This window comes from Pezoporus occidentalis, unplaced genomic scaffold (genome assembly GCF_034315485.1).
Source record: "Pezoporus occidentalis ecotype Australia unplaced genomic scaffold, CSIRO_AGI_Poc_V1 ctg6, whole genome shotgun sequence".
NCBI lineage: Eukaryota > Metazoa > Chordata > Aves > Psittaciformes > Psittacidae > Pezoporus > Pezoporus occidentalis.
In genome coordinates, this window is record NW_026915943.1 from 9,600,053 (window position 1) to 9,616,191 (window position 16,139).

At 44.7% G+C, this 16,139-nt stretch overlaps 1 protein-coding gene across 2 annotated transcripts in view; it reads right to left on the reverse strand.

Annotated features, from left to right (window-relative positions):
- Positions 1-3,952: 3,952 nt before the first annotated feature.
- The window catches only part of SESN3 (sestrin 3), a 43,647-nt gene continuing 31,460 nt past the window's right edge, over positions 3,953-16,139 (reverse strand). For both annotated transcript variants that reach the window (XM_062639340.1, XM_062639339.1), the window contains exons 7-10: positions 15,726-15,841; positions 13,184-13,374; positions 12,623-12,767; positions 3,953-11,812 (exon numbers count right to left, since the gene is read on the reverse strand). In XM_062639340.1, the coding sequence (XP_062495324.1) occupies positions 11,726-11,812; positions 12,623-12,767; positions 13,184-13,374; positions 15,726-15,841 (539 nt within the window). In that variant the 3' untranslated portion in view covers positions 3,953-11,725. The remainder of the gene's footprint in view (positions 11,813-12,622; positions 12,768-13,183; positions 13,375-15,725; positions 15,842-16,139) is intronic.

Sequence of the window (16,139 nt, forward strand, 5' to 3'; positions counted from 1 at the left end):
TAGAGGTTTGGACATGGATATCCAGCACCCTCTCCTGCCTGAAGCCGGCCTGGCATGTGAAAGTGGCTGTATCCATCCCAGAGGAGCGCTCTCACAGCCACGGCCCATCTTACCATATGTCTCATTTTGCCCCATTTGTAAGGGTGAAAATAAACTGTTTCCTTCCCAGAACTACTGGATCTGTGACCATTTCCTGGGAGGCAGAAAGCCGTTTTCCACTGAGCCAGCAGCAAAGCTGTTGAAGCCACTAAGCTGAAGCAGTGGCTTCAAGTTTCTCATCTTTATTAATAACTCGATGTTTTAAACCAATTTAACATGGAGGAGAATGGACATTTGGAGCAGATGTCACTGTGTGGTTACTGCTGTGATACTGAGGGTCCTGCCAAGCCTCCCAGTGTCTGCTGGTAGGAGATGGTTATGGACCAAAGCCAGGAGCTGCAGCAGGGATGCAGGATGATGGTGATGGGCAGGAGAGGAACAATGGGAGCTCATCACTGGGGGGAGAAGAGCAGCAGATGGACAGGGTGTTTCAGACTTGATGTAAGGAAGAGGTTTCTTACAATGAGGGCGGTGAGGCACTGGCACAGGCTGCCCAGGGAGGTGGTGGATGCCCCATCCCATGAAACATCCAAGGCCAGGCTGGACGGGCTCTGAGCAATCAGATCTAGTTGAAGGTGTCCCTGCTCATTGCAGGGGGTTGGAACTGGATGATCTTCAAAGGTCCTTTCAAGCCAATCCATTCTGTGATTCTATGAAATCAAGTGGCCTGTAGGTAAATGGTGAACAGGGAGGCTGAGAAGTGGTCTCTGCATGGTCCTGACACCAACAAGCTGCTGAGACAAGTGGAGCAGCTCCAGAGGGATGATACAATAGACCCAGGGGGACTTCGCTATCTGGATTTATGCTCCCCAACCATAGGCATGTGAAATCCCTTCTCTGCAGCGCTGGACTCCCTCCATCCAGTATAAATATCTCACATGCCTTTCACTCGGGCACCTCAGCTGGATGCCTAAAGCTGGGGCCAATGGAGCTTAACTGGGGCTGGTGGATGAGGGTGCTTGTCCCACACAGGTGAATGTACAGGTGGGGTCTTTCCCACAGCCATTTGGAAAGCTCTTGGATCACCAAGTCCATCCATGCAGGTGGCAATGATACCAGGGGCTGATGCAGAGAGGTGCAGGTGATCCCTGAGGCTCACCATCCCACCAGGAGAAAGGGTGACAACTCCAGTGCTCGGTGGCATTAAGGACTAGGGACCAGGCACTCAGGCTCCACGGATGGAGGATGGTTTTGTCCATCCCCACATGCCACAAATCATACCCGCAGGCCCAGTCAGAGGGAGGTTTGGGAACCTGGTACCTGTCCTTCATGCCTATCATGAGGCTATTCCAGTCCCACTCTTTCTCCATCACATCCCCAGCCATGAGCAGATGCAGGTGCTCAGCATCAAGCACATTCCTGCTGGCACTGCTGGGACACAGCGCTGAGGTTCTGGGCCACTGTGATGGGGGTGATTTGCACTCAGGTCTACAAATAGAGCTGGTAATGATGCCTCAGCTGAGCCACTTCTGCTCCTGGGTTTGTTTTTTTCTGCAAAAATGGCATTTTCTTACTTTGTTTTCCTCTTCCAGCAGGAAAAGCTGAAAGGAAAAATCCCCTCGGGGTTGGCTTTAATCTCATAGAAACGTTTTCAGCTGATCTTTCCCGTATCACTGTGCTGTACTGCAGCTGGCAGCTGCAGTTTAATGCCCTGCAAGCAGCACGCTGCACTCCAGCCATGTTTGCCCTGATGTGCATGGTGGAGGTGGGTCAGGCTTCCCCAGGGCACGGCTCTGGGTGGCTGTCACCCTCTGCTGGAGTCTCCTCATCTCCCCCATGGTTGCCCAGGAGGGATTAGCAAGGGGATTCAGCAACCTTGAGTAAAGGCGTGTGCTCAGGCAGCATCACCTCCCAGCCCTGCGCGATGCGGAGGAGGGGTTACTTCAGCAGGAAACACAAATCCAGTGATTATCTTCCTACACACCGAAATGCCTGCAAAAAATGGATGGTATTTACACGAACCCATTAGCATGATGCTATTTATAACATCTATAGACTGGATCTTCAGAGCCTCTGCTGTGCTGTCCACGGGTCCCATCGGATTGCTCTGTCATGGTCCAATTAAAAGCTACTGGGGACAGTTTGGATGCTCCCATATGGTCTGTCATTGGGCTGATGCAGCACAGGGAGTTGAAACCAAGCCTCTTGCTGCTGGGTGCACTTCAGCAGCCATTAATGCAAACGCTTGGTAAGGAGGATTTGCTCGTGGCCCTCTATGGGGTCTAGGGCTTGTCTCTGCTTCTTCCCAGTGCCATGGCCTGAGGGGGTGCAGGGGAGAGGCCAAGGAGACCCCAGCACAAGCTGAAATCCAACCTTACAGGTGAGGCTTGCTCGAGCCATGGCTGGGTACCCGGGCTGCCCTTGTGGTAGCAATCACTGCTGCAGCCACCCTGCTGGAGCTCCTGCATCCAGGAGGCTGGGGATGGCCACGCTCTCGGGTGATGCTGGCCATGGAGCACACCAGGGTCCGCCCAGCCAGGTTTCCCCAGGGACATGCTGCAGTGCTGGCCTGCACACCCTCAACCTGGGCATGGGCTTTTCCCAGATCCCATGGGGATCACCTATGGGACGCAGGGGGGTCCCGCAGCCAGGTGGGCACAGGAGCATCCCTGTGACACGGTCCCTGGTCTGCCACTGCCCTTTGGGTTCTGTGTTCCTTTGGCACTGGGCTGGGTTTCGAACAGAGCCAGAGGCAGCAGAGCTGGAGAGCCCTGAGGACAATGGCTGGAGTTACCAACACACACACAGTGCGTTTGGCATTCTGGGAACCAGGTAGGGAGGGGAGGATGGTGTATGGTAAACCCAAGGTCCCTGGGGAGTGCAGCTGCCCCCCACTCGTGCTGGTCCCCCATTGAGCACTCAGACCATGCAGTAGGGGAAGGTGCAGGGACCAAATTCAGGGCTGGGCTCACCTGAGGTCACATTTGGTGCCAGGGAGGGACTTTTTACAAGGGCCTGCAGTGACAGGACAAGGGGAATGGCTTTAAACTGACAGAGGGGAGACTGAGCTTAGGTCTTAAGCAGAAATTTTTCCCTGTGAGGGTGCTGAGGCACTGGCACAGGTTGCCCAGAGAAGCTGTGGCTGCCCCATCCCTGGCAGTGTTGAAGGCCAGGTTGGACACAGGGGCTTGGAGCACCCTGCTCTAGTGGAAGGTGTCCCTGCCCGTGGCAGGGGGCTGGAACTGGGTGAGTTTTAAGGTCCCTTCCAACCCAAACCAGTCTGGGGTTCTATAACACACCCAAACACCCCAGGTCTGTGGCTTGTGTAAGCTACTTTTGTCTCTTTGGAAGGGAGATGAGCAACTCTCCCAGGACAACCTCCTTGGCCATCCCCAGCCCTTTGCCACCTTCCCTGGGGCAGGATGGGGCAGAGGGCAGAACTGCAGGTGCTTACGGGTACTTTGGCTTCAAGATCAGCTTGGCACTGCCCCAAGCCAGCACCCTCAGCACACACTTCTGCTCTCCTTCGCATGGTTTTAGGGCTCTCACCCCTGGAAGTGGGAGCAGCTCCTGGTCCATCCCATCATGAATGGCCTGCCCAGATCAGATTTCCAAGGGGAAGGTGACTAGCCCCGTATCAAGAGTGAACATTGTGATGCCCATCACCCCATTCCTCATCACTAACTGGTGATGCCCTTAGGCAAGCGCTATCCATTTTCCAGGACCTATGTTCACACAGATTAAATAGAATTACTATCTATTACCTATCTATAAATAGGTCAAACAATCTATACAGGACAAGGGCATGGAGGGGAAGGACGCTTCCAGGACTGGATCTCCCCCCAAACCACAGGATGTTGTGCTCTGGAGATGTGCTCCCCAGCGCGTGCCAAATGACAGCTCCAAGAGCAGACAGGTTTTATCCATTTTATTTAACCAATGAAATTCCTACTGATAACAATGAAAGTAATTTCAGCAAGTATAAATGCGATACAGTTTTAAACAAACCCCATTGTTCCGTACCTATAAATAGATTTTTCAAAACCTCATAAAAAGTGCAGATTTATGAATTGCTGTTAAAATGTTAATACACGATTCCTTTGTTTAAAAATGCATTTTTTTTGTCTCTTAACTCACCAAAAAAAAAAAGAAAAAATTAAAAAAAAAAAAAAAGAGTTCCTTCTGCATCTTTCAGATAAATTCAAGTCGGGTAACTTAAAAACTAACACAAGTCACACACAAAGAGAAAATCCATCCCGCCAGGTCAGCCCGTTCTCTGGGAACAGAAAGGAATCCAACAAAGAAAACCCCAACCAGCAATAACAGAACAAGTAACTGGTAAAAGCTGCTGTGGAGAACCCGCAGGGAGCTCCTAGCAGCTGCCTCACCTTGCAGTAAACCCTCTAGGACAGTATGGGGTCTGCAGCGTGTCTCCGGAGCTCAGGGCAGGCAGGACGGGAGGCCTGCGGGATGCTGGGGGGACCGTGGTACCCATGGAGCCACCTCGCTTCCAGGGGGTGGGATGGAGCAGCAGGACCAGAGCTTTGTCCTTAATCCTCCATCCTGGAACACCTCTGGGGCCGTGGCAGAGGAGGCAAGAAGCTGGGTACAACTTATCCCATGTCAGAGGGGGGAGATGCAATGAAATGCCAACCCCTGGGCACTGCCTTGCCACAGCCCCTCCGACCCACAGCTGCCCATGGGGAGCTGATGCCGCTCCTTATCACACCATGCCGGGCTCTGCATACAGCACATGAGGGCTAACGCTTGCACTCAGAGAGGCTCGGAAGCTTTCGGGCTGCAGAAAGGCCATGCCCATGTTTTCGGAGCGGCGGCTGGTCCGTCCATCCCTCCAGACACCAGCAAGGCTCATGTGCCCCTCAGGCACAGTGAGCAGACCATGCCAGTGGTGGGATTATGGGCACAGGGGATGAAACACTCCCAGATCTCAGCCTGCCCCACGTTTGGGTCCAAATGTGTTCAAACACAGGGCGGCCACGCAGCTCGGACCATGCTTTTTGCAAAGAGCGGCTCTGCTCACCCAGGGTCTGCTGGAGCACCTCCCTGTATCTACAGTGGTATTTTATCTACAGCAGGGTCTGTTTAGCAAGAGCAGTTTAAAGTGGCTATGTTTATCAAGTTTGCTACTTTATGAATTCAAAAAACATCAACAAAACGAGAAATAAACCAAACCCCAACAACTATAAATACAAAGACTCTCACACACCAGACACTTGCAGCCTGCGTGACTCAAAAACCGCATCAATATTCTGTTAAAAAGCTTATTCTACTTAAAACTATACATAGTACAAGAGACTTGAAGGGTGGCAGTCGTGTCTGGGCACGCTGCCTGCGCCAGGGTGGCCCACAGTCAGGTGCTTCCTAAAGAATCAAGGAGTTACAGTAACACGGCACAGGACTGCAAAGCCGATCACAGCTTCTGCTTACACCGCATACAAAGTACCAAGGGGAACACGAAAAAGAACTGGTGTTAATACTGATGGATTAAAGAGTAACTATAAGGATCAAAACAGACGTTCACAGCATGCTACATATATTGCTCACAAACTCTTTTTTTTTTGTTGTTTTTCTCTAAAAAAAAAAAAGGAAAAAAGGCTAATACAAAACAAGGTGTTGGCAGTCTGATTCTCAGTTAGGTTGGATATAGAAAGAGAAAAGCATATACATTCATCGTGTGGCTTTCCAGCAAAAGGAGAAAAGGGTAAAACCGAGAGATTTCAAGTTTACAAAGTTCCTGTTTCTTTTATAAGCTACAGTTTATATCCAGTTCCAGGTCACAGTCGTGAAAGGATTCCTGACTGCGTTGCCTTGTCGAGTCCAAGGGCTGTAGCCTAATTGGGATTGTTTTCCCCCTAAAAGCCAGTATCTCCTGCAGCCACCTGGGCATGCGGCGGCTGGGCTGGAGGGAGGAGGCTTGGGTCTGGTGGCACGACATGAGTGTGAAATGGGCAATGAGGAAGAGTTCTGGACTGTGGGTGCTTGGACCTGCTGCTGCTGCTGCCCCCCAGGGCCCTGAGCTGGAGACACAACGCTTGGGGGTTCACCCATCTGGTGGGGGCAAGAAGATGCAGTTCAACAGCAGCACGTTTTTCTTGGGCAGAAGCGAACGGTTCCCTTCCCCTGCTCCATCTGTGGAGCAAGGAAAGGGCCCCAGCTCTTGTCCTACAGAAGCCCTTTGGACACCTCGGAATGAGGCATCTCCCACCGTCTCTAAGCAGAGAGAAGCTCAGGAATCTCTCAGACACACTGGTCAAGTTTCTCCAACTGGCCAACGTGTCAGCTCCTCCTGCACTGGTTGTGTCCCCTCATGGGTGCCTGTGGTCTCTACTTTCTGATGCTGACAGCATGGCTCGCTCACCACCAGTGTATTAACTGGCGTCTTCAATACCACCTCTAACTACTGTCAAGAACAAAAGCAGAACTCAGGTTTCTATTTTCCACCAGCCCTGGTGATACTCAGTACCTGTAGGAACACCCAACCCTGCCTATGTCTCCAGCAGCCACTCCATGGAGTGCATCTGGATTTATCCCATAGGTAAGTGAAAAACCCAAATCCACTTGTTCCGGAGGCTGGCTGCAGGGCACCCAAGAAGCTGCCTGTCACAAGAGGACCTCATATCCCCCATTATATGTCCCCCAAAGAAACCTGCATGGCTGAACAGCTCAAGCATGGGGAGTCTTGCCAAAGAAAGCATTCCTTACTGGATTCACTGGATTATCACTGTAACTCCAGAGATGGGACCTAACATGCTACTGGCAAATGCTACCTAGATGCTGTAAGCAAGTACTGACTGTCATCCTTTTGAACCAGATTTGGAATTTTCCTGTCCAGAAATAACCTAATACAACAATTGAGTGTTTCTGAACATGCGCAAGTCCCTCTGAACTCAAATGGCAATAGAGGAACCTAGCATTGTTTTACAAGGCTAAGGCTCGGAGGCTGCCCCTGCATGATTGCGAGGGGTTGTGAGCTGGGAAGAAAGGAAGCACTTGATGCAGGATGCCAGGTTGGAAAATGACAACTTTTGCCCCTTTTGAGCAGCAGAAGGATTAAATGTCTGCAAAAGAGAGCTGACGCAAGTTGTGGGAGCAGCAGCATGACCACATGCCAGGAAACATGCTCTAAGGGATGCATTAACACTGATCAAGATGCTCCTAAAGTTTCCTCATGCTACTGTGCTCTCTCCATCTCCCATACCTGTGATCTATGCAGTAAGGATGAAAAGCTAAATTCAGTTTCATTTGGAGATAAACATTCTCAGTTCCCAAATGTGGAAAAGCTGGTGGGTGCACCTCTTCTGACAAACACAGTGCTGGGGGACATGAGGGAGAATAAATCTGGAGTTCATATAGTGAAAATTGACACTTCTGTCCAGCTCTTGGAATGATCGCTTACAGCAAACCAACTCTTACAGCTTTATATTCAGATTGGCTCTGGGAAGGTTCACTTACAATGAATCCACTCCTTTCTCCCTTTATTTTGTGCAACATCACCCCTTATTTACGGGAGAAGGATCCAAACCTCTAAGGAAATTAACTGAACACTTGAAATCAAGATTTGGAGTATTTCTTTTTACCCCAAACTTTTTAGTCTGGGTACAAGCTACCAAGTATCCACTTGCTACCACCAATAACTCTTCTAAATCCAATCCAGCTCTTCTAAAAGGGAGTCCGAACTGTGGAACATGAGCCTGAAATGCATGCCTATGTTCATGGAAAACACACATGCATGAGAAACATTGAGAACCTGTTCTGCAAGAGCAGCAGCTTACAGTCTAACTGCTTTGGGAAAGATTTCTCTAAGCCTATATTAAGTCCCCAAAACAACCCATTTCATTAACAATCACTGTGAATCACGTGGGTCTGCTACACATTATTCCTTTAATCTCTATGGAAACTGATTTTATGCTGTTGGATTTAGGTGACTAAGTATCTTTAAAAACCTGACTCAAAAATGCAAGTGGGCACCTTGTAGAATTTTGCTAAGTGCTTAAATTCCCATTGAAATTTAGGCAACTCCTGCTTTTTCCACATCCCATGAAAATATCTCTGAGTATCACTACGAACAAAAATACTTAGAGGAATCTGGAGCTTTGACTTTGTGCACTCAAGTAACAGAGAAGCAAAATGTTTTCCTTTTTGTTCTGTTCTGATCTGTTCTATATTTATAGAGACTTGTAATTGTTTATAACCACTGATTTTCCTGTCCTTAAGGTTTTTTTAATACCTAGGAAGAGCTGAGAGGGGCAATTCTTTAATTCTTACAACTGAAAGTACATCCTTTTCATTGCAATGAAGGCTTTAAGACAAAGAATTTATGTTTCAGTTTAGTCTTGATGAAAATAAATCCATCTACAGCTCACCAAAATTCTCTCAGGGTACCACAACGCTGGCTTTAGTGGCTATCTGCACAAACTGTTCCCTAGTTTAAAATGGTTTCTATTCCTGTCTGATGCCACACTTGTGATGTTCAGCTGCAGGTGGAGTGTTCTGGGAAATGCAAATGCTTTCTCCAATCAGCATCTTTTCCATTTCTCTTCATTAGCAAAAAAACGGAGCAATTTCAGCAAGAATGTATCTGTCCCAGCACAGAGTTTGAAGTGATTCTGCAATAATAAGAAGCTGTCCATGCTCAAAACCTCTGTTCCCTACTTAAGAGCATTCCCTGTGTAGCTGGTTAATTTGTGCCTACCAAGCTTTCTCTTCTGTAGACAGGAGACTGTACACTTGTTTTGATGTTGGTCCTGGCTGGCATTTTGTGGACTAACATTAATGCTGGTAAATACCAATTCCAATAAAGGAACATGGAGGGCGAGTATCTACATTTGCAATGATTACGGTACCCATAAGGATAATATTGATAAACAAAGTGTAAAGATTCACATTCACGAGTGCTTTCAAAATGCAGAAACATCCAAGAACACTTGCACATTGAAATTTGGCACAGTGTGAGCCTAAAGCGTGCATAAAGTGTATGGCAGAGTTGTCTGACTTTAAACACCTATTCTGAACAAACACCTACTCAAAATCATAAATCTGAGTATAAAAACTAGGCTATAAATTGTTACACTGTAAATGCAATACTTGGGGGAAAAAAAAAGCCACGTGGAAAACATTTCCAGACGTTTCAAGTTTGCATTTAATGTTAAAAAGAAAGAGAGAGAAATAGCAAACTAGTTGCACAATGACATTTCCTATAGCGGAATGTCTTGCAGGCCATATACGACGTGATATGGCACCTTAAAGAAAGAAGAAATCACTGGTTTACTATAAATTTCATGAAGCAATCCATTGATGGCTTCTGTATTTCAAATCTGCTCATGTACTTTGCTCAGAAGGCATTTGAGCTGGCAAGTATGTATCATAAGGAAAGAAGTAAAGGCACTCATGTTTCCAAATGTAAAATTCAATCTACTCTAAGAGTCTTTGCTTTTCTGAAGGGAAACTAAGCCATCATATTAGTTAACCAAACCAAGTTTCACGTCCTTTCCAGAGCTCAACTGTGCTTCTTGAGAACTACTTGACTTCTCAAAGCAAAGGGATTTAAAGTAGTACTGTACAGTTCCCATCACTTGAGGAAAACTAAAAGTATTGCATGAAAACTTCTCTCAGCAGAACTGTTTTATGCACAAAAGCCATTAGGTATGGCCACTACACTCAGAGGAGGGAGCAAAAAGGATCATAACAACTTAGGAAGTTAACCTAAGTTCATATATATGAGCATCTCAGTACTTGTGAGAAATCTTTGCAGTTAGCTATGCAAGATAAATAAATGTGATGTTTTACCCAACGCTCTCTCTGATGCTCTCTATTGGGTAGTTTGCTAAACAGCCAACGTCACATCAAAAAAAAACATAATTACTGATTTCTTCCTCAAAAGGTTTTCACATGCAGAGTCTGCAGTCTGAAAGTGCAGGAAAGTGTACAATCATTTAGCTTTCCAATCTGGAACAGACAGATAAAGCGAGAAAACCAACATGTGGAGTCACAGCAAGGTTCAGGAAAAGGGAAGAAAAGAGAGAACTGACTTTAGGAGCATTCTGGTCCATGATTTTGTCAATGAAAAGGTTAGAATATGAACAGTAGGTTTTTAAACTATTCTGCAATCACCGATGAAAAAAATCCGGTATTAACTTGTACAGTCCAATGGCACATTAAAAATAAACCTATCCAGTTAGTTTTGAATGTATGCAGCAGAAATAAAGGTCACCCTCCTCAAAGAAATATGAAAAGCCCAAACCAACAGACGGAAGCTGAAGCGGTGACAACTTGCATCCTACTGGGTAAGTTTAAGCATCTCTTTAGGCACTTCACTGGTTCATTAAATGCAATACAAAATAAAGCTATAAATATCAACATTTTGTGCTCTTAGAAATTAGTTGAAAGCAACAGAAAACAGCACAAAAGTGTGTGACATTTTTGGCAGCTTATTTCTTCCCTTCCCCAATATTACTGGTTGTCCAAGAATGCTTTGTTTTGGGGATGCTTTGGCATCTCAGTATCAGGTTGTCTGAAGCCATAAAAGCTAAAACAAAACTGCTAGGCCTTAGACAATAAAGAAATTTGGTTTTAAAATTTCTTTATGGCTATGTAAGAAGGACACTTTAGCAGTGGCATGATAGGGAAAAAAGCTTGCTTTCTTTTTAAATATTGCACTTTTCTTTTGTTCACTCACACTAATGCATAGAAACTTCTTTAAGTATTAAAATTTCATGCTATGAAAAAGTTATGGGAAATAAATTTCTACACATCCAATATGAAAGAACAGATATGCTAGCCTTCCTTTACTTTTCCTTAGGTAGAACATTGAGAAAGAAGAGAGTGCAAAAAAACCCACCACCCTGTTTTTGGTCAGCCTGTGTATTAACTTTATAGGTGCCAACTAAACAAATTGCAGCATGTGATGAACATGGATATTGTAAGGACAACTGAGGGTGACTGTCAGTAAAACAAGGTTATGCATGATTGAAACACAGTAAGTGTGGCTGAAATGGGAAATCGTGAGGCCTCTTCTCTTGGGAAGGGGCATGACAAAGCAGATGAATTTTGCACTTCAGTAGCATGCTGTAGGATTTATCATGATTCATTTCACATTATAGTGTGCTCAATGTTCGCATCCACATCTCGCATCACCTTCAATTGCTGTAGTAAGACAGTGACTGGCAAGCCATCTCCAGGAGACACAGGAGAATCCAGTGGGCAATTCAATGCAACTCAGCCCGTGTGTCTCCATCACAAGTCACGATGTGGTGGTGTGTTCTCAGGACAGGCAGAACCCATCTCCTGCTGGACTCCACTAATCTGAAAAATGATTGCTTGGAAAAAGAAGTCTCTAAGCACTTCACTCCGGTGCTTAAAGAACAAAGCGCTAGGATTGGATATAACAAAACCAGTTTCAGGATCCTGACCACTGCGCAGAAATCCAGCCGGAAACAATGCAGAGTAGTGCTCCTCAGTGTTACTTTTGTTATCATTAGTAATGTTAAGCATCAAGAAAAATAAAACACGTCATTGCACATTACAGCCGCCAAGAAGCACGGCTAAACTTTGACACTAGAGAATTGAATAACCTGATGCTACATCACAAACAGCTTCTGGTGTGTATCTATTTCAAAAGGTCTTTACATACTCAGTAAAACTCCTTTACTCCTGCTCAGCGGATGCTTCAGGTTAAGTGACGAGTTATGGCACGAAGGGCATACAGAAGTTCCGCTTGCATACGAGCTTCCATTAGAAGCAGATTGACATGAACCTGTTAGAAATTAAACCAGCCATTTAGTTCGCCTCTCAATGCATCGTTATTTATTCGTTCAGGCTAAAATGTATAGACTTTAGTAAAGTATCACTGCAAGAAACTACGTCCTTTCTGTCTGTACCCTGCTGCAGGACTCCAGTTCCTCTTCAAACAGCTGTGCTGTATGCCAATACCAGATCACATCACAAGACTGCAAGAAACTAGCCCCAGCTGCTGCTTCAAGCAATCTTCCATCTCAGAAGTCCCAATGAAACCATTTTTGTCTCCTAATGGCATTAGTTCTCTATGAATTCTATTTTGCTTTCTTTACTACCACCTGTGATCGCTATATAGGAGCGCAGACTAAGGAATGGTTTACATTACAGATAGGTTATCAGGCACACAGGCACTGACTCTTGTCAGGAAGCATTTAACTTGGATACGTGAAGGCACGTTGACATATTTATTGATGAAAAACACCATGAGGATTAACTCATATATATGAGTTAAGGTCCTTTTTGATCCCCAAATCCCAAGTATTGGCATAGTTGACTGCTTCTGCATTCCCAAGTTTATCCACTTCTCTTTCACAGCTGTCAGTTCAATTTTATGTAGAGATCACTCAAAATAATAGAATTGGCATTTCCAGTACACTAAGAAGTATTGCTGTAAAACTGACATCTAACACTCAATGAATTCATCTCATTTGTTTTTTTCTGGGTAAAACCAGCTTATTTGTCAGATACTGTACGCTAAGGTGTCACCATACTTTAATTCTTAAAGAGCATGGGGGTTTCCACAAAGCCAGTTTGGCTTTGAAATCCGTACCTTCTCCGAGTGCTTGAACTGACGCCAGTAACTATCGTACATGCGCTTGGTAGTTCTCTCTGGGTAGCAGGTCACTGTCTTTATGTAAACCTTCAGGCTGCGTTCAAGTAACTGATTAACTTCTCCATAATCATAGTCATCATACCTAAATAACACAGGCAAGCAGTCTGTTGGACGTAAGTTTTTAAAAGCATGGTCTTTTGCAGCATTATGTTTTTACGTTTGGGAATTGGAGCGTTTATCATACACACTACAAACCCCCCCATTAACAGAGGATCTCAAAGGCTTAGTACTAGGATGCTGTCTTTCCTAAACAAAGGATACATGCTGGCTTCAGAAAGGTAGTTCTGTCAAATTTCCATCCATATTCATAATAATTTCCTCCACTGGAAGTAGAAGTTACACTGATATGCCAGCAAAACCATTCTAACTTCCAGACTCAGGTATTATCTCCACTTTTAACACCTGGAGTCTAAAATCATGCTTTTCACATGATGCAGTTTTCATTCTGTTCACACAGTTTAAAACGCACTCCTACAGCCACAGGATCTTTGTCCATACCTGATTCCATACATACAGTGGACATAGTTAAATAAAGCTCTTCGTAGCGTAGTTGTATCAACATCTTCATGTGTTGCCATAGTGTTATACGTGAGGTTATATACCATCCGAAACTTCTCATCAAGGAGATGCCCAATATCAGAATAAAGCCTGTTTACAAGGGAAAAGCCATGATTTTCCCAAGTATAATCCTGCAGAAAGAGAAGGAAATATATAAATGTACAAGCAAAATCCCTATCTGATCCTCTCTATAGCTCAATAGTTTTGTTGTCTGCTAGTTATAACTTTATTCTCTTCAGAAGATTTGCATTTTGAATCCTTCATCCATATCACCTGCTCCATTCCCCCAGGCTTCCTGGCAGTGAATATCAAATCACAACACCTCACCTCAGCTGGGTACCATGACCCTACAGAACTAAAAACCCAAGCTTCTCCTGAAATGCTGAGGCAATTTTCCACTGTCTGCTGTGCCACTCCAACCAGTGCCATTCTATGTTGGAGGGCCTGTAAGTTTAAAAACTTGATCTTCTTGGAGGCTTTGATGGATAGCTCTGAGCAGAGACAGAGTATTTGCTTCCAGCCAGGATGTACAATCATTGAGTAAAGTGCTAAACCATCCTTGAACAAACTAATAAAATCCAGGCCTCTTTGGTCTTAGACAAGCACACAGATTGCAAGGATGAAAGCTTGCCTGCTCTTATCAGGAATGGGAAATCTTTGCAGAGTGATGGCCCAGCATCAGCAGGGAGAATGACCCTGTTTCAGAGCAGTGTGCAACCACTTTCCATGTTGCGGTTACACAGAACATGTTAGTTTGCCCACATCCTTGACAAGTGCTCAATCATTCAATAACTGATGCTATCTTTACAATTGAGGGCATCATCTCCACATCCTTCCTGCGTCTGGCTGGTTTCAAATATTACTGTTAGGCAAGGGTCCTCACCCAGGTGCTTTAGAGACTGGTCCTCTGATGAGGATAGTGGGGAAGAGTAGGTAGGACAGTACTCAACTGCCTAACAGAGGCATTCAGTGATGTCTGAAACGTGTCACATCATATTTGGTCTCCAGCTGCCAATCCAAAAGACTGTAAGGCTTATCGGACGTATGTTGTACCCACCAGCCCTGTAAAGGTGTCAGCAGACCTGGGGCATCATAAAAGCCTCTGAAAGCCAGAAGCCCCATGAGGGGGAAAGTGCTGTTTACTAACAGCAGCTGATCCATACTAACAATGAAAAAGGGAAAAAAAAACAGTTTAAAGACATTCTGCGGTGTATAGAATGCCTTTTTCTATTACTAAATTTAAACCCACACAGATAAAGGCAGTCTTGTTTTATCAGAATAGGGATTAGATCTATGGCAAGGTTTTGGGATGCTACTGCAATCTGAACAACATTAAAAGCAGAGCTTTTGGGAGGCTGTGGGTATATATATCTGACTGCTTAAGTGTAGGACTTACTAATAAAAGTTAAATTATCAAGGTGACTCCTCTGAAAGAAGGCAGAAGCTGTCCCATTTATTTAAGAGCAGAGACATTGTAGATCCAATTTCAACTTCTGCAGAGCTTTTTTCCATGGAAGCCTGATGCTCCTAAAGTAGTTAAGCAGAATGTCTGATATACAGGCGCTCACTCTGCCTTACTCTTTTTGGCAGTACCTACCTACTTCAGGCTCATATGAAGACCAGAGAATAAATTACCCAGATCAACAAAGACTGCTATATAGCTAAATACATTTCCTGAGAGTGATCATGGATTCTTCATTTTACATTCTTAGATACATCTTCTGACCATGGAGTTTTCCTGCACCCGCTGTATTTTTAATTGAAATGCTCTGATTTAAGATTTCTTCCACTGCTTTCAATTTATTACCAGACTGCTGATTTATCTACTTTATAAGCTGGAACAGAAGCACCTAGAAAGTTGATCCTGTTATACATATTATGAAGTTTACGAGTCTGATAATGGAAAAATATGCCAATATGTAAGAAAAAGTGCAGTTAAAATGAGTATTTTTTTTTTAACAGCACTAAAAAAATATATTCTAATATAGCCATAAACTTCAGTAATTGTATTTAGGAATTCCTTTTCTTTCCTGACCTTTAAAGTCCAGTGATTTGGATCATATATGAGAATGATATTCACCAAACTGCTCCTATATATACATCTAGGTATTGATAACCACTGGACAGAGAATACTTGATAAAATGGCAGGAATAAAGAGTTCTTCCAGTGGATTTTTTAATACACCATCTGACGGGACAGGAAAGAAATTGTTTCTTTTCTTTTTTGCCAGATTTAGTGATATGCTTTATGGTTTTCAAACATTAATTGCGGTAATAATTGCAGTAAGACCGAAAGCTCAATATTCCCTTGACTGAATAGTAAAATGCTCATCTCAGGTGGACTTATGGAAGTTGTTTAATGGACCAGAACAAGAAAAGGAGCATGCAACAAACATGCCCCACTACAACCACTTTATGCTGCTTGCCCTGTCATGAGATATACAAACATTGTTTCAGTGAATGTACTGTAAAGATGTAGCACCTGAGCTCTGAATGTTGGCAGATGATCTTCTCCTCGCCTTGCAAAGTCTTTGTACCCAAATCCAGGATCTTCAATATAGCGGGAGACATCTGTAGAAACTATTTCATCATCAAATGCTGTGAATAAAACAGCAAAATGCTTTGCTTTAGGCTAGCACAAGAGTTAGTGCTGACTTCCAACTACCACCCTACTACAGGGCTAGAGAACAATTTTAGTTGTGCAAAGGAAGACAGCAGTACAAAGGAAAGAAACAGTTCAATCCCAACCTGCTTGCATAGGATCCCTTTCATTGAGCCAACTAAATGTCAGCCTATACCCATCATCTAATGTACTTTTAAAAAAGGGGAAGAGAGGGCTAAGTTCTGTCTGCAGGTGTGCTTTTCTCTGTGTTAACTTCAGCGGGAGGCTAGGTAT